General features: G+C 33.7%; 1 protein-coding gene across 1 annotated transcript in view; it reads left to right on the top strand.

The window, feature by feature from the left end:
- The window catches only part of NRK (Nik related kinase), a 154,658-nt gene that overhangs the window by 3,624 nt on the left and 136,537 nt on the right, over positions 1–14,497 (top strand). Inside the window, exon 2 of the mRNA XM_006904025.1 lies at positions 3,953–4,018. Coding sequence (XP_006904087.1) covers positions 3,953–4,018 — 66 coding nt within the window. The remainder of the gene's footprint in view (positions 1–3,952; positions 4,019–14,497) is intronic.

The raw sequence follows: 14,497 nt of genomic DNA, 5'->3' as shown, positions 1-14,497 counted from the left end.
ATATATACACATTTTTTTTCCCCCTTAGTATGCCTACGTCACTCAATCCTTGTGACTGGAAACTTTCTTTATCTCCAAATCTGGCATGTCTTTACTATGATAGTTTCTTTTGCCTTCTGTGCCCAGTATGGTAATGACATTCTTCATGGCTGTGGACTTGGTATTTGACACAGCCATGTGTAGTCCTAATCTATATTGGGGTCAAAATTAGGCTGGCCTGGAGGACAGTAGTGGCAGAGGTGATCTGAAATAGCATATGATCCAAAAACTATATTTGAATTACATTAGGTTTATATTTAAATATAAATGCCAGCTCTCCCAGTCTTCCACCACCCAGATCAAGGCTGCTTTCTACACTCAGTCTGGAGAACTTTCCCACTTTACCAAGTTCCTTAGCTCCTGTTTTAAAGCAGTTTTACTTTCTAGTCCACAAAGATGGAACCATTCAGCATACACTCCATTATATATTATAGAGCATCACCTCAACAAGACACTGTATTTTAATTTATGGTTTCAGTCCTTTTTTCTCCAGTTTCTAGGTCGGTGAGTTTTATGTTAGTGCACAAGAATAGTGTACAATAATCATCTGGGGATGTTATAACTCATCCTCAGTAATTCCTATGTCATAATTCCATGCTAGGAACAAGGAATCTTGTATTTTAAACAAGATTTCCCAGATGATTCTCATGTAAGGAGAGTCTATGCAGTCCACAGTTTGAGAAACACTAGTCCAGAAGAAAAGATTTTTTTCTAAGTCTTCCACTTGAATTGTGAAGCCCATTCCTCTATCTCTGAAACTCACTCTGGCACTTAACAGTGTTATTTATATCTGCCATTTTCAGGTTCTCTTTCATAAAATTGCTATTTTAAATATTTAAAACAAAAAGAAGAAAAACCTCTGCTTGTCTTTCTAGGTACTGTGCAATGTCTTTTCTTCCTTTAGCCTTCTGACTACTGGAATGTGTTTCCTAGTTCTTCTTCTTTACTACCCTAAATCTGAAATTTATTGCTTCCCATATCGACCATTTAACGGTTCCCTTTTGTTCTTTATTTCTGCTGTATTTGGTTCAGACTCTGCTTGAGTCTCTTCCTTGACCAGTGAACACTGCCTTCTAGGGATCCTTTTCTTCCTGTTACCCCCACCCACTGCCCTTAATAAAATTGTCCATCAGAGTACTTATTCTTCCCTTTCTCCTTGAATTCAGAAGACAGAAACAACTCCCCAAAATACTAGGTTTCAGAAGACAACCAATCTAAGTCTTTTAAATTATAGGAAATAATTTATATATATAGAAAAATATAACAAAGTATAAAGTATTTGCTCAACTTTATGATTCAAAAATGTTTTAGTAATTTATTTTGATTACTAACCCTTTTCTTGATTACTAACCATTTAAAAAAAAATAACTAAATGGAACACCAAAGCATAGTGAACCACCAAATAATCTCCAAATCGATTTAAAGATCTTTCCTCTTCTGATTTTCCTACCTTGGTGTGGCAGGGCAGAAGAGAAGACCAAGTAATTATAGAGACCCCTTTAAAGTAGACCTTTTAATTTCACAGTGAACGCCCCCCCCAAAAAAAAAGATTCTTTTTTGATGCTTTCTTATTTGGAAGCCAAGAATACACTCCCTGACTTAATGTAGTGGAAAATCTGATATAAGAAATTGAATAATATTATCCAAGTAATTACATTGTTCTTTTCTTTCTTCCCAGTTTGACAATCATTTAGTCTTGAAAGATACCGGTATGAAGATGGGGAAAGAAAAATATTGCATAAAACTAATGAAAAATACTCTTAGAACAGATGAATACTAAGCTAAGCTGCCTTTTAAAACAGAAGAAAAAAATTTCAAATCTTTTTTTTTATTAAATGTGAGCATGAGAATTAAAATGTTTCGGTCATTTGTAAGCAGAAAAATAATTTTCTAGACAACATGAATATAGATAAAATTAGACCTCCAAGAATTGCACAGGCATTTTATTATCCCTGTTCATTTCTTTGTTTTTTTTTTGTTTTTTGTTTTTTGTTTTTTTTGAGTAATTAGATACCTGAGTCCAAATATGAGCAAGGTACACATGCCATCGAGGAGTAGAGAAAGGATTAAAGATATTTAAGACTGTATTCAAAGATTCAGAAATAAAGTTGTTCAGATAATTCAGTAAGTCTCTAATATGTGGTATCTTTATCAGCTAAAATGCAACCTTAACAATAACAGAAAATGGTTTACCAATTGGAGTCAGCTAACATATTTGATTCTTTTGACAGATGGCCAAAGGCTGTTTCTCCAGAATTAATAATGTCTAATAAAAAATCCCTCAAAGATATCCTTCAAAGAAATATGCTAAAGTGATAAAGTCTTCAAGCTGAACCTTAGCAACTCCCTTGTTAGCTAACTTTTTCCCATAAGTTTTTCAGTGAGTTGTAACGATATGCTTATTATCAAGACCACTATAACAGTACATTTTTACTTCTCTTGAATTCTCAAAATTATCATTTTAAATAAGTTTTGTATTTTCATTGGGAGTATGTTTCTTAAACTATTTGCTTATAATGATACAGTGCATATTGTGACATTGATTTTGATGATGATTTTAAGTAGGCTGTTGTTTTTTCTAACAATGGTTATATCAATCCAGTGGAAACATCTGGATTTTAGAATGCTGGAATCTGATATTTTTTCTTGTAGAATTTTAGAACTAGAGCTAGGAAATCACCTAACACAGCAACTTCATTTTAAATATGTGAAAAGAAGTCCCAAAGAGAGTAAATAACTTACTGAGAGTCATATAGTTAATTAATGGCAAAGCTAGGACTTAGACTTCAGTCTCTTGACTCTGTCTTGTTTAACACTTGTTGACTGAAGTAATCCCAGACCTGTGTCATTTTCCTATGACAGTTTTGCTAGATTACACAAATATCACACCGGTTTAAAGGTGTCTATAATTTCAGTATATACATTGCATATGCTCAATAGTTTTTCTGTTTAGCTCACATTTGTCACAGTAATAAAAATGTTTTCAAACCAGGTTAAACAAAGTTTGTATGTATAAAATATGCTTTCTATAAGGCATGTGAATTTCCAAGAATTTGCCAATGCTGCTACCACTTCGTATATAAACTGGCATCTACTCATACCTCATATAAGTTTTGCTAAAATAGCAAAATAAGCTGCTAAACTAAAAGTTTAAGTAGTGATAAAATTCAAATACCATTTTGGTGATGAACAATTAAGGAATATCTATATTTTCAGGTAAGGAAACAATGTTTATGGATGAATATGGAAGCCTTAGGAATCTTCATAAACAGGTTATACTTTGCTATGGTGCCACATTTAGGCTAAGACAAAAAAAAAAAAAAGTCAGTGAATTCGTGCCATGAAAAGATACGCAAAGATTAACTTAAAAACAAATAAACAAAAACAACTTTGTCTATTTTTTAAGTGATGCTCTTTCAATGTCATGATCTTGCCTTATTATTTGTATTTAAAGGTTATATTCTTTCTTAAGAATTACTTTTATATGCATAAGCTATTTTATATCCAGTGTGTACTCATCACTGATCTAAGCTAAGCCTTCTGTCTGTCCAGTTAGCACTCAGAAAATGGATATTAAAAGAGTATTTTGATTGCAAGTAAATGAACTTATTTCTGTTTTAATATTCTGCTAATTATATTATGAATATGCATCAACTAGACATAATTGTATGCATTTTACAGTTTTGTGACAATTATACAAATACTTAATGTCAATACCATTGTTTCTTTTTTATAAATGACTACACTTAGTCCAAGGAGACTGTGACATGTCTATTCTTTTGGTAAATGACACTTAGGTTCTTCCCACGGAAATTCTAAGGGTGCAAGGCAGATTGGAAATACCATTCTGGATAGTTGAATGCTTGCCTTTTTTTTCAAGAAGATCGACAATTTTTGTTCTACATTTTTTCAGGATCCAACTGGAATATTCTCACTGGATAAAACCATCGGCCTTGGTACTTATGGCAGAATCTATTTGGTAAGTGGAGGTAGATTACATATTCATTCTTCATTTTCTAATAACAACAGTAATTACAAGTCAAAAGCCTACACTGCAAATCAAATAATGCCAAAACACAACGTTTCACTTTGAGAGATGAATCAAGTTAAATTAGCTCAGTGACATCTGTGAGAATTATTACAAAGGAAATGAGTTGGCAATCTATAGTTAACCTACCAATCAAATATCAAATCTAAAAATTATTAGAAGAGAATTAATAAAACATAAATGGGAAAGGGAAGTAATTCAAATAAGATGTATCCAAATAAAAATATCACTTGTTTTATATTATACCTCCATGCTGTTCTAATTACTCACATTCAACATTTAAATTGAATGTTATAAAAAGTTTCCAGAGCATTCTATATCATACTATGTACATGAGTGTGCACATGTGTGTGACAGAGTTTTCCAAAGAATCTAACAAGAAAAACTGCATTTATTTAGTGATTATTTATTAAGCACAAAGTATGTGCCAGGCGCTGTGATAGTCTCTGGACTATCAAAGTGATAAACAAAACAGATGGTCCTATTCTTCTGGGGCTTATAGTCTAGAAATGTGTAAGTGATTAAATATGAGTATATGCGTGGGGGTTGAGAGAGGCACACAAATAACTTTATAATTGCAATTGTAATATATATTCAGTAAAAAAATCCTAGTGATATAAAAGCATAGAATAGGAGGGCTTAATTTAAATTGAAGGGTTATCATTGGCATCCTTGGGGAAGTACTTGGTAAACTGATATCAGAAGGACAAATATGAGATTACTAAGCAAAAGTGTGTTTGTGGAGGATGATGTTGATGCATTCGAAAAAGAAGAAGGGCGGTATTTAAAACTGACTTGGAGATGGGAGTGCTTTAGTGGTCCTATCACCTTGATCAGGTACCTTTCTCCCACTCTAATATGGGGAATAGACATTTTATAAATCTTGCAAATGCAAGTGTTCCTCTATCTCATGCCTGTTCCTCAAAAACCAAATCACTGTCCCTAGGCTAATCCTTGCTGTCGACTGACCACGGGTCCTTTATATATGGGTTGTGTAGAAGTGTTCTGGTATAGGTCTAACAGAAGGGCATATTTCTAGTTCAGACAAGGGTGATCTTTGCTTGCCAAGTCTTGTAACTTTAAGGCTGTATTTGCCCAGAAGAGGTTTCTTTTTTAATTTCTCTATCTAGGTTGGGGTGGGGGAGGTCTTTAAAATTTGCACCAAAGTGCTTATAGCATAGAACTTGAGTAGTAGAAATAGCACTGTGGAAGGTTCCTAAAAGTAGAAAGAACCTTGGTGAGCATAGGGAACAGAGAGAATGCCAATATACATGACGAAAGTTTTTTTTCAAACCATTTTGACCTTACCTACTAACAGAACCAGTAAGCTATAGACAGTGAAGTGATACAGATACAAATATATTGTTTATGTTACCTCAGTTGCATCTTGTACTGAATGATTAGTTAACATTTGTGTGATCTAGGTAAATTTTGCCATGTTAAGCATAAATACCTACACCTTACACATAGAAGTTCCTCTTCTTTATGACAAATTTATTATCTCTGTGGCTGTATACACATTCTAATTCCTGAGGGGTATGTGTTTAAGTGTGTTTATGTACTTGTTTTGATTTGAAAGTATAGAGCTCTCTATATCACAAAATTTTAGGAATAAAAACTTCAGTTGTATAGGTAAAAAACAAAGGTAAGGTTAGATAGCACAAAAAGATGGTTTTTCGTCATCAGTCATCAGAACTGTGATGCCATAAAAACAAGAAAAGTCAAGAGGGTAAAAAGGTGAGTTGTGCATGATTTTTTTTTAATTAAGGTTTATTGAGATACACAACAAGTCCTCAGATAACGTCATTTCATCCAATATTGTTTCATTGAAATGTTGATTAGATGTCATAAGAACAACTCTCGTTTATGTCAATTTGTTTATAGTAAAATTGGTTTCCATCATACGTTGTTTCATCAAAATTTACAGAACCTATTGACAACATTAAGTGAGGACTTACTGCAGTTTGTATTTAGTGAAATTTACCCTTTTAAGTATATTTTAGAGAAACACATTCAGTCATGTAACTACTACCAGAATCAAGATTTTTTAATATACATCTTCAATTACATGGTATATACCTTCAAGTAATGTTCTTCTGCTTCACTGTTTGGTATCCCAGCGTGTGTACTATGATTATGGTTGTTATAAGTTTTGCATTTATGTATGATATAATCTTTATACTCAACACTACTACTTTTTATTTAATCAGTATGTTTTAGAGCAATTAAAAATATAAAAATAATTACATGTTTATATGCATTTGAATCATTCCTGGAATCTTCGTTTCTTTGGGTAAATCCAAGTTTCTATCTGGGTATGATACTCCTTAAGTCTGAAGAACTTCTCTAAGTTTTTTATAGTTCAGGACTTCTGGTAATGAATTCTCTGTTTTTGTTTGTGTGAAAAGTCCTCATTTCTCCTGAATTTTTGGAAAATATTTACACTGGATATAGAATTCTGGGTTGACAGTTTTTTTTCTCTGAGAACTCTAAAGATACTACTCTGTTATCTTCCCATGTTTGCTTTTTTGTATTTTTCTTCAGAAAGTCTTTAGTTATCTCTTTGTTTTTCAGCAGTTTAAGTGTATAGTGTGTGTGTGTGTGTGTGTGTGTGTGTGTGTGTTGTGTGTGTGTGTGTGTGTGTGTGTGTTTGGTGGGATATTAATCATCCTTGGGGTTCTCTGAGCTTCTTGGATATGTAATTTGACATGTTTTATTATTTGGGGGAAATTCTTGACCTTTATCTCTTCAAATATTTCTTCTTCCTTGTTCTTTTTATTCTCCTTGGGAAATCTAGTTTCATATGTGTTAGATCATTGTATATTAACCAATAGGTCTTGGATGTTCTTTTTAGTTTTTTATTTATTTGTGTGTGTGCATATGGTCATTTATTTGTTTTCATTCTCTTTTCTTTTCGTGTTTCAGTTTGAGTCAACTTTTTTTTCTTTATCTACAGTTTCACTGATTCCTTTCTTAGCTTTTTTGAGTCTACTGATAAGAGTGTGAAAGACATTTTTTAGCTTTTACTGATTTTCATTTCTAGCATTTCTAATTTTTATAGTTAACTTCTTTGCTGAAATCTCCATTTGTTCATGCATGTTTTCCATATGTTCCACTAAAACCTTTTAGATGGCAATTATAGTTATATTAAATTTTCTGTTTCATAGTTTGAATATCCAAGTCATCTATGAGGCTAGTTATATTGATTGCTTTATCTCTTGGGAATAGGCTTGTTTTTCCCTTGCTTTTTGTCTTTCAAAATTTTTGTTTGAATGTCAAACATAGCAGAATAGTAGAAATTGAAGTAAACAGTGTGCATGCATCGAAATAGGCACACTTGCTCTACTAGGTCATTAATCTGGGAGGTTTAATCAATCTAATAAGAAGGTGAGCTATGTTTTGGTTATGTTGTTACTCTCGTTACCCTCAGTTCACTATCAGCTTAGAATTTCTCTGTTACCTTGTGCTTAACATAAGGGTTTGTTTGCTAACTGTTTTTTTTTTCTTAATATTTTCACTCTACCCTCAGTTTTAGACCTTCTCTGTGTACTTGTGCCTCAAAGAGATTCTCTCTCCATGCTCATGTGCCTCCCCTAGTGGTGTACTGCTATTCTTTCATATTAAGTGCTTGTAAGCTGGTGGTGTGGGGCAGGGAGGAGTTCCCATTTTTCCTAATTCAAATTCAGTCTTAAGCAGATCCTGTGCCTGTAGGTCATGGGAGTGGTAATTTATTAGTTATCTTGACCTGGTACTAGTGGTAGGAAACTTCTAAATGGTCTGATCACAAGACTAATACTTGCCTTTCCTCCAGAATAGAGAACTAACTTTTTTACATTTCCCCCATCTGTGGTAGATCTTCATCTATACCTTGAAAAGGTCTGGGAACAGGATTTGCTGCCTTTCCTCTAGAGCTTAAGGCTTTTACTCTTTAGATGGAAAAGAATTGGACATGGTTGCATGTTTTTCCTACTACAATGGCTTCTCTGCTCCACCAGGTTATCACTATAAATCCGTAGAAAAAAGCCTGCAAATGCGTATAAATTCCTTTTGTATCTGTGGCTCCCAAAGGTACTGTACTCTCATGCTAGCCCATACTTGGGGTTTAGCATTTCATTAAAAATTTAGCTGGATTCTTTATACCAACTTCTATGGTGATGTTGTCTTCCTCCTGCAACCACAGGTGAGCCAGTGCGCATGTCCCATTTCTCCTTGCAGGTGCTTATCTTTCTTCAGATTTCAGCCTGATTGGTCCTGATTGGTTGCCTTGAGTCTTTTCTCTGGCTTCAGGAAAAATTACGATTTTGTAGATTATTCAGCTTTTTAGTTGTCATTAGGGTGGAGGTGACATTCTTTCCAGCTTTCTACATCCTCATTAGGATCCAGAAGTCCAGGTCATTTCTTTTTAACTGAATCTTCATGAAGCATCTACCATACACTAGGTCCTGTACACATTTATAATTCCTAATAATTTTATATGTACCTATTCAAATCCAGAGATTGAGAACACTTTCTACCATCAGATCTTCATAATAAAAACCTCTATGTTACAGAAGGCAGAATGATTCCAGATGCTTTATTTACATTAGATAGATTTTCCTTTGTCACACTCATTGATGTGACCTCTTTTTTCTACTTCAATTTCTTTCTGTAAAAAGTCTTGGAACTATACATCAATACCTTCTTCATAGAAAACACTCTTGATTATGTAGTAAATGTTTTTTAAATGTTCATACTCTTTACACCAATAATACCACTTTTGGAAATCTGTTATAAACACCAAACATGTAGAAAAAGCATAAAAATATTCATTTTAGCAGAAAGATAGCATATTGTGGTGAAAAAAAGAGCCTACTTTGGAACCAGGCAGACCTGATTCAGTGCTTACTTGGCCATTAATTAGCTGTGACCTTGAGCAAGTCACTTAACCTCTGAATGTGCATTTCTTTATTTATAAAACGGAGCTAATAATACCTTCATTGCAATATTTGATAAAATTTAGAAACAACACATATAAAATGTCTGGCATATGGTAGGTATATTTTTAAATTTATTTTTTATTAAACTGGGATGATGTTGGTTAATAAAATTATATAGGCTTCAAGTGTACAGTTCAATAATACATCATCTGTATGTTGCATTGTGCGTTTACCACCCAAAGTCAATCTCCTTCCATCACCATATATTTGACCTTGATCCTCTTTACCCTTTTCTATCTCCTCTACTCCCCTTTTTCCCTCTGGTAACTACTAACTAGCTATCCTTTAAAGGTAACTGTTGATATCATCATTACTGTTGCTATTATTTGCAAAAAGACAAATTCAGCAAAATCCTAAATAGTTAAAAATAAGATGAAGTAAATAGCCTTATACTCAGTCAATATATCATTGCTCTGAAAAGCAATGTTTATGAAGATATCTAGCAACCTAGAACTATGTTTAAGATGTTAGGTATTCTATATTATATGTACACTCTGATTACAGCTATGTTAAAAGATACACATGAAAAATGATGAACAGTGAGATACTGCGTGACACAGTGGGTGGCAAGCTGAATCTCCCACTAACTGACACTGTACATATAACTTGCCTTTTCTGGGCCCATGTGTTAGACTTGATAATTTCCAAGGTTTCTCTGGCTCTTTGACAATACACCCAGCACAGTGTCTGGAACTCAATAAAATGTAAGCTATTCTTGTTCTTACTGTCATTAACATATTAATAACTATCGTATAATCAACCCTCCCTCCCCGCCGGTGAAATAGAAGCTGGTTTTGGCTGCAAGTTGGAATAGTCCTCATTTCACCAAATAAAATGATTTTCATCATGTTTTTCTATCCTCTCCTCTATTTTGCCATCTGATAGTGAGACCTGATATTTGAGACCTGCTATTTAGCTCAGTAACTACTATGTTACTCAATGTAAAGGTATAACAGGTAAATTGAGAAGGCAGAATGCTTCATTTTGTTACTATTATCTAACACCATCTTGTTAAGTAGAATACTAGTGGGATAAGACAATGAACTGAATCTCCAAAATGAAACAGTTGGCCTTGACCTTAATGAAGTCTTGACTGCATCCTTAACCTCAGTCACCTTTCCCATATTGCCATTAGCAGGTTATGAAGGCAGAAATAGGAGTGAGAAAAAGTTCAAGGCAACCATTTCAAGCAAAGGAAATATTCACCTGAAATAGGGTAAAACTCTACAATTGGGTCTACAGCTTAATTGTCACATATGCCTGATGCTTATTTGAAACTCAATGCTGGTGGAAGGAAAGGACTGCTTCAAATATCTTACTGTCCTAAAACTTAAATGTATACTCAGACATAAGTAAGAAGTCATTTTTGAGAGATATTGAAGCAGTCATCTGTCTCTTAGTAGTTATCAGATTAAGTCATGTGTATGTATGTGTGTGTGTGTGTGTGTGTGTGTGTGTGAAGGAATGGCATTACAACCATGAGCAAATTTCTGAATTGCTTGCACTATGGAAGTGCACCATTGAATACGGATTTTTTAAAACACCGTCCAATGCTTCACTTTTAAATTTTATTTTTTAAGTAACTCTTTGACACTTTGCTTTTACTTGGAAATCTCACCAGACAGTGAGATTTAGGTTTATTAATTACATTTTCTGGATTTAAAGTTGGGGCAGGGAATGGGAACACGCATGAAAGAAATGTCTTCAAAGCTGATGACATACAATTTGTGATATTTTAAATTAAGTTTTAAAAACATAGTGCTGACATTTGGGTTGACTAGCCACTAGACCTATTGGATAGGGGTTTGAGTATTTTTACTTTTGGGCTGAAATTATACTGTTTATTTGCCTACCAAATGTCTAGCAATGTGAATGCTTTCTTTTTAGGTAGGAAAGTTTCCTCACATCCTTGCCATTTTGCAAATATAGCTCAATTAAGTCAGTCAACAAGTATTGCTTGAGCTCCCATAAAGTGCATAACACTGTGCATTTCATTATACATCACAAGCCTCAGAAGCAGGAAATAAAGCTTAAACTTCTTTGAGAACACCTGCTTATCAGGCTGTTGTGACTTCCTAGTGCACTACCATAAGTCCAGAGCCTTCTCTTGGTTCTACTTTCTTCCTGTGACATCAACCCCTTGTGATAAAAGACTTCAAAAGTAAGGTTTGGTCTTTCTTCAGTACCCCTCAGGCTGTTCTAGCATAGGAAACATTAAATTTATCCATCAAATAAAAAAAATTGTCTTGAATGTTTAAAATTTTCCATTAAAAAATTTAAAATATTAATCAAATGCTCACTATGTGCCAAGCACTGTGTTAAACACTAGGAGCTAGTTAGAATAATTAGAAAACACTTTTTTGGGGGGGGGAGATGGTCATTTTTATTGATTTAGTTTTAGTAGACATAAGGAAGGAGGTTATTTTCCCTATGATTGTGGACTCTACATTTGAGAAGGGAGTGATGGGTAGCAAGAAGGAAAGGGAGCGCTAGGGTAAGATTGGGAAAAAGAAGGGAGGAAATAGGGTTGTCATTTTTTTCATGGATGTAGAAAGTCTAATGAAGTTTCTGAGGCTCCAGGAACAAGTTTTTGTTTTGTTTTTGTTTGTTTGTTTGTTTGTTTGTTTTTTTCTCAATAAGAGAACCAAGATTGAAAATTTGCAAAGGAGGTGAAAAGGACCAACATAGGCTAAGTAAATTAAGACTCAAGGGACCAAATTAGGAGAAAGTGCTGAGACTTAAAGGACTTGGAGAAAATGGAATATGTCTATCTTGGCTGTGACATCTCTCCAACTGTGGAACATAACCCAAGCTCTGAGTTATAGGCTTGTCTTTTTTTTTTTTTGTATGTATGTTATATCAAAATTTACTTCCACCTCCTTCCTGATAAATCTTGAGGAAGGAAGAAGCAGTAGCATAATAGGAACAAAAGGTAAAAGTAAAGTCATATGTGGGATCTGTGCTCTCAAGAAGCCACATTTAAATTTTTTCACAACTACTCTAATCTTTAATAAGTGCACAGATATACATGGAAATATATTCAAATGCTATAGTGTGTGTGTTGGGGTGATGCAAAAATCATTATTTCATATTTCAGACACTTAATTCAGTTTATTTTATAAAGTTCTATTGGCAGAAAAGACAAATTTAAAAGTGGGGAGACAACAAATACATATTGCTAAACAAAGACCAAGACTGATAAACTATAGTATACTGGCTTTGGTCAATCATATAAAAGCACCGTAATTATAATTTTTAATAAAATATAAGTATAAATCTCTCTGTATGGCAATATTACAATTACTTAAAAATAGATATACGAAATTGCATAATTGATGCTTAGCTTATACACTAAAGGTGTTTTTAATATATCAGTTTTAGGAAAATTTATGAGAACAAGCTTTTATAGGCCATTTCATAGTGTGGTGGGAATGGGTGAGAGCAGTACTAGAAACACGAATGTACTTTTTGTTTAATATATTGAAAATTAAATTTTGTTTCATTTTGTATATACATATGCATATATTTATATATATATACCATATATGTACATATATATATAGATACGAATATAGATCCCAAATACATGCATATGTCTATATACTATATATGTAAATTATACTACATAGAATATAAGTTATATATATATATATATGGTTGTGGTCAGATCCTCAGTAAATTCAGTGAAGGTGGTTGGTGATTGAAGTATCAAGAGTTCTTGATTTCCTTGATCCTCTAGTATTTGACCACTAAAAACTAGTTAGCTAGGTCCTTACCACATTTCATGAAACAGACACTTTGGAAAATAGCACTTGGCAGTTCTAACACTTGAAATAAGAATGAGTCCTAACTTGGTTTGAGGACTTTCTAACATTCTATCATATTTGTGTATCTGTATCTAAGGCCGTTTTGTAGGTGATATCAAAGTTGCATTTAGAAATTAAAATGTCACTATAGCTCTCTGAAGGTATCAAAGGAAAAATGGAAGCTTTCACACTTTTATGTTGCTGGGGCTATACTGAGGGCAGGCTCTTACAGAGAGGCCTATGAGTAAAATTATGCTAAAATATCAAAGAATTATCAGAATGTATAAGTAGTTCTTTAACCTACAGGGTTATATTTTCCTTGCTCAATTATACCTGGGTTATAAAAAATTCCTCCTCTACCAGAGCATAGAGAAAAGAACAATGAGGTATAAATCGTGTGTCATTTCAGTTGGAGAAATACTGATATGGAAATGGTTTGTGTATAATTTGTGTTATAAAATAAGAAAGCTCCTTTCAGGTATGTCATTTATAGGCAGAGACTCTTTATGACTAGGAAAAGGAGGTTGGACTATTAAGGGTCCCCTGAGGGAAAAGAAGATTGATTATATTCTAAGCACTGCCAATAACATTTTGTATAAATCATTAACTCTAAAGAGGAACAAAACAAAACAAAAACACAGCCATGATCAAAAAGGACAAATCTAAGAGTCTGCAGAGAAGGACAGTTTTTATTGACTCTGAGAAGAAATTTAATATTAAATAAAATTATTTGGTATACAAATTGGGTGAGAAAAAAAGATGGAGAATAAAATATAGTCACTTTAGAGATAGTGAGTTCAAGGTCCTAAAAATGGGTAACATTTACTGTTTACATTGTGACTAGTACTTAATTTACATATCACTTATAATTCATAGGAGTTTTATGAGATAGGTACCATTGTTATCATCATCTTCCCATCTCATAAATTAGAAAACTAAGGATCTAAAAACTTGAGTTATTGAACAATTTCACAAAGCTAGTAAGTTGCAATGTCAGGAGTCAAACCAAATTTTCTTGGCTCCTAGGTCTGTGCTCTTTACTGTATTACATTCAGTTCAACATGTACTAGCCAAAGTCAAAAATCTTTCAACTAGATCAGCCAGTTGAAGAAAAATCTGACTAATTGCAAAAGTTTATAAGAAACTGGTGAGCTGAAGTCAGTGATGAAGATTATTCATGATGTGTCCTTCTAGCATATTTGTTCATACTGGGCACTAAGACACACTCTAGTCTCAAGAACTTTTTCTGGGACTTGGTAGAATTTCAGAAGTGGACAGAGTCAAGCAGATGGGCTTTATAGGACATTTGTAGCTCCTGCTCAGACTCCTGGAAGACCTAGGAAGGCAGAAAAGTGCTTGCTGTCACCCCTTTATACTTTTCTAGTGAGTAGGGGCCTGCCTCCAGGGCCAGAGGCATTTTTCCTCAGTTACTGCGCCTACTGGGACCCTCAGAAAAGAGGGAAGCAACAAAAGATCATTGAAAGTTAGTGTTTCTCAAAGATGAAACAGAACCTCAACACCTCTTTTGTGGATGATTGGTTTCTGAATGGTGGGGATTTTAAAAATTAACAAATTAAAAAAAATAATCTGTGCATTTTTTAATAGATGCATGTCTAGGAGCATATATA

This window comes from Pteropus alecto, unplaced genomic scaffold (assembly GCF_000325575.1).
Source record: "Pteropus alecto unplaced genomic scaffold, ASM32557v1 scaffold150, whole genome shotgun sequence".
Lineage (NCBI taxonomy): Eukaryota > Metazoa > Chordata > Mammalia > Chiroptera > Pteropodidae > Pteropus > Pteropus alecto.
This window is presented reverse-complemented; position numbering and strand designations above follow the sequence as displayed.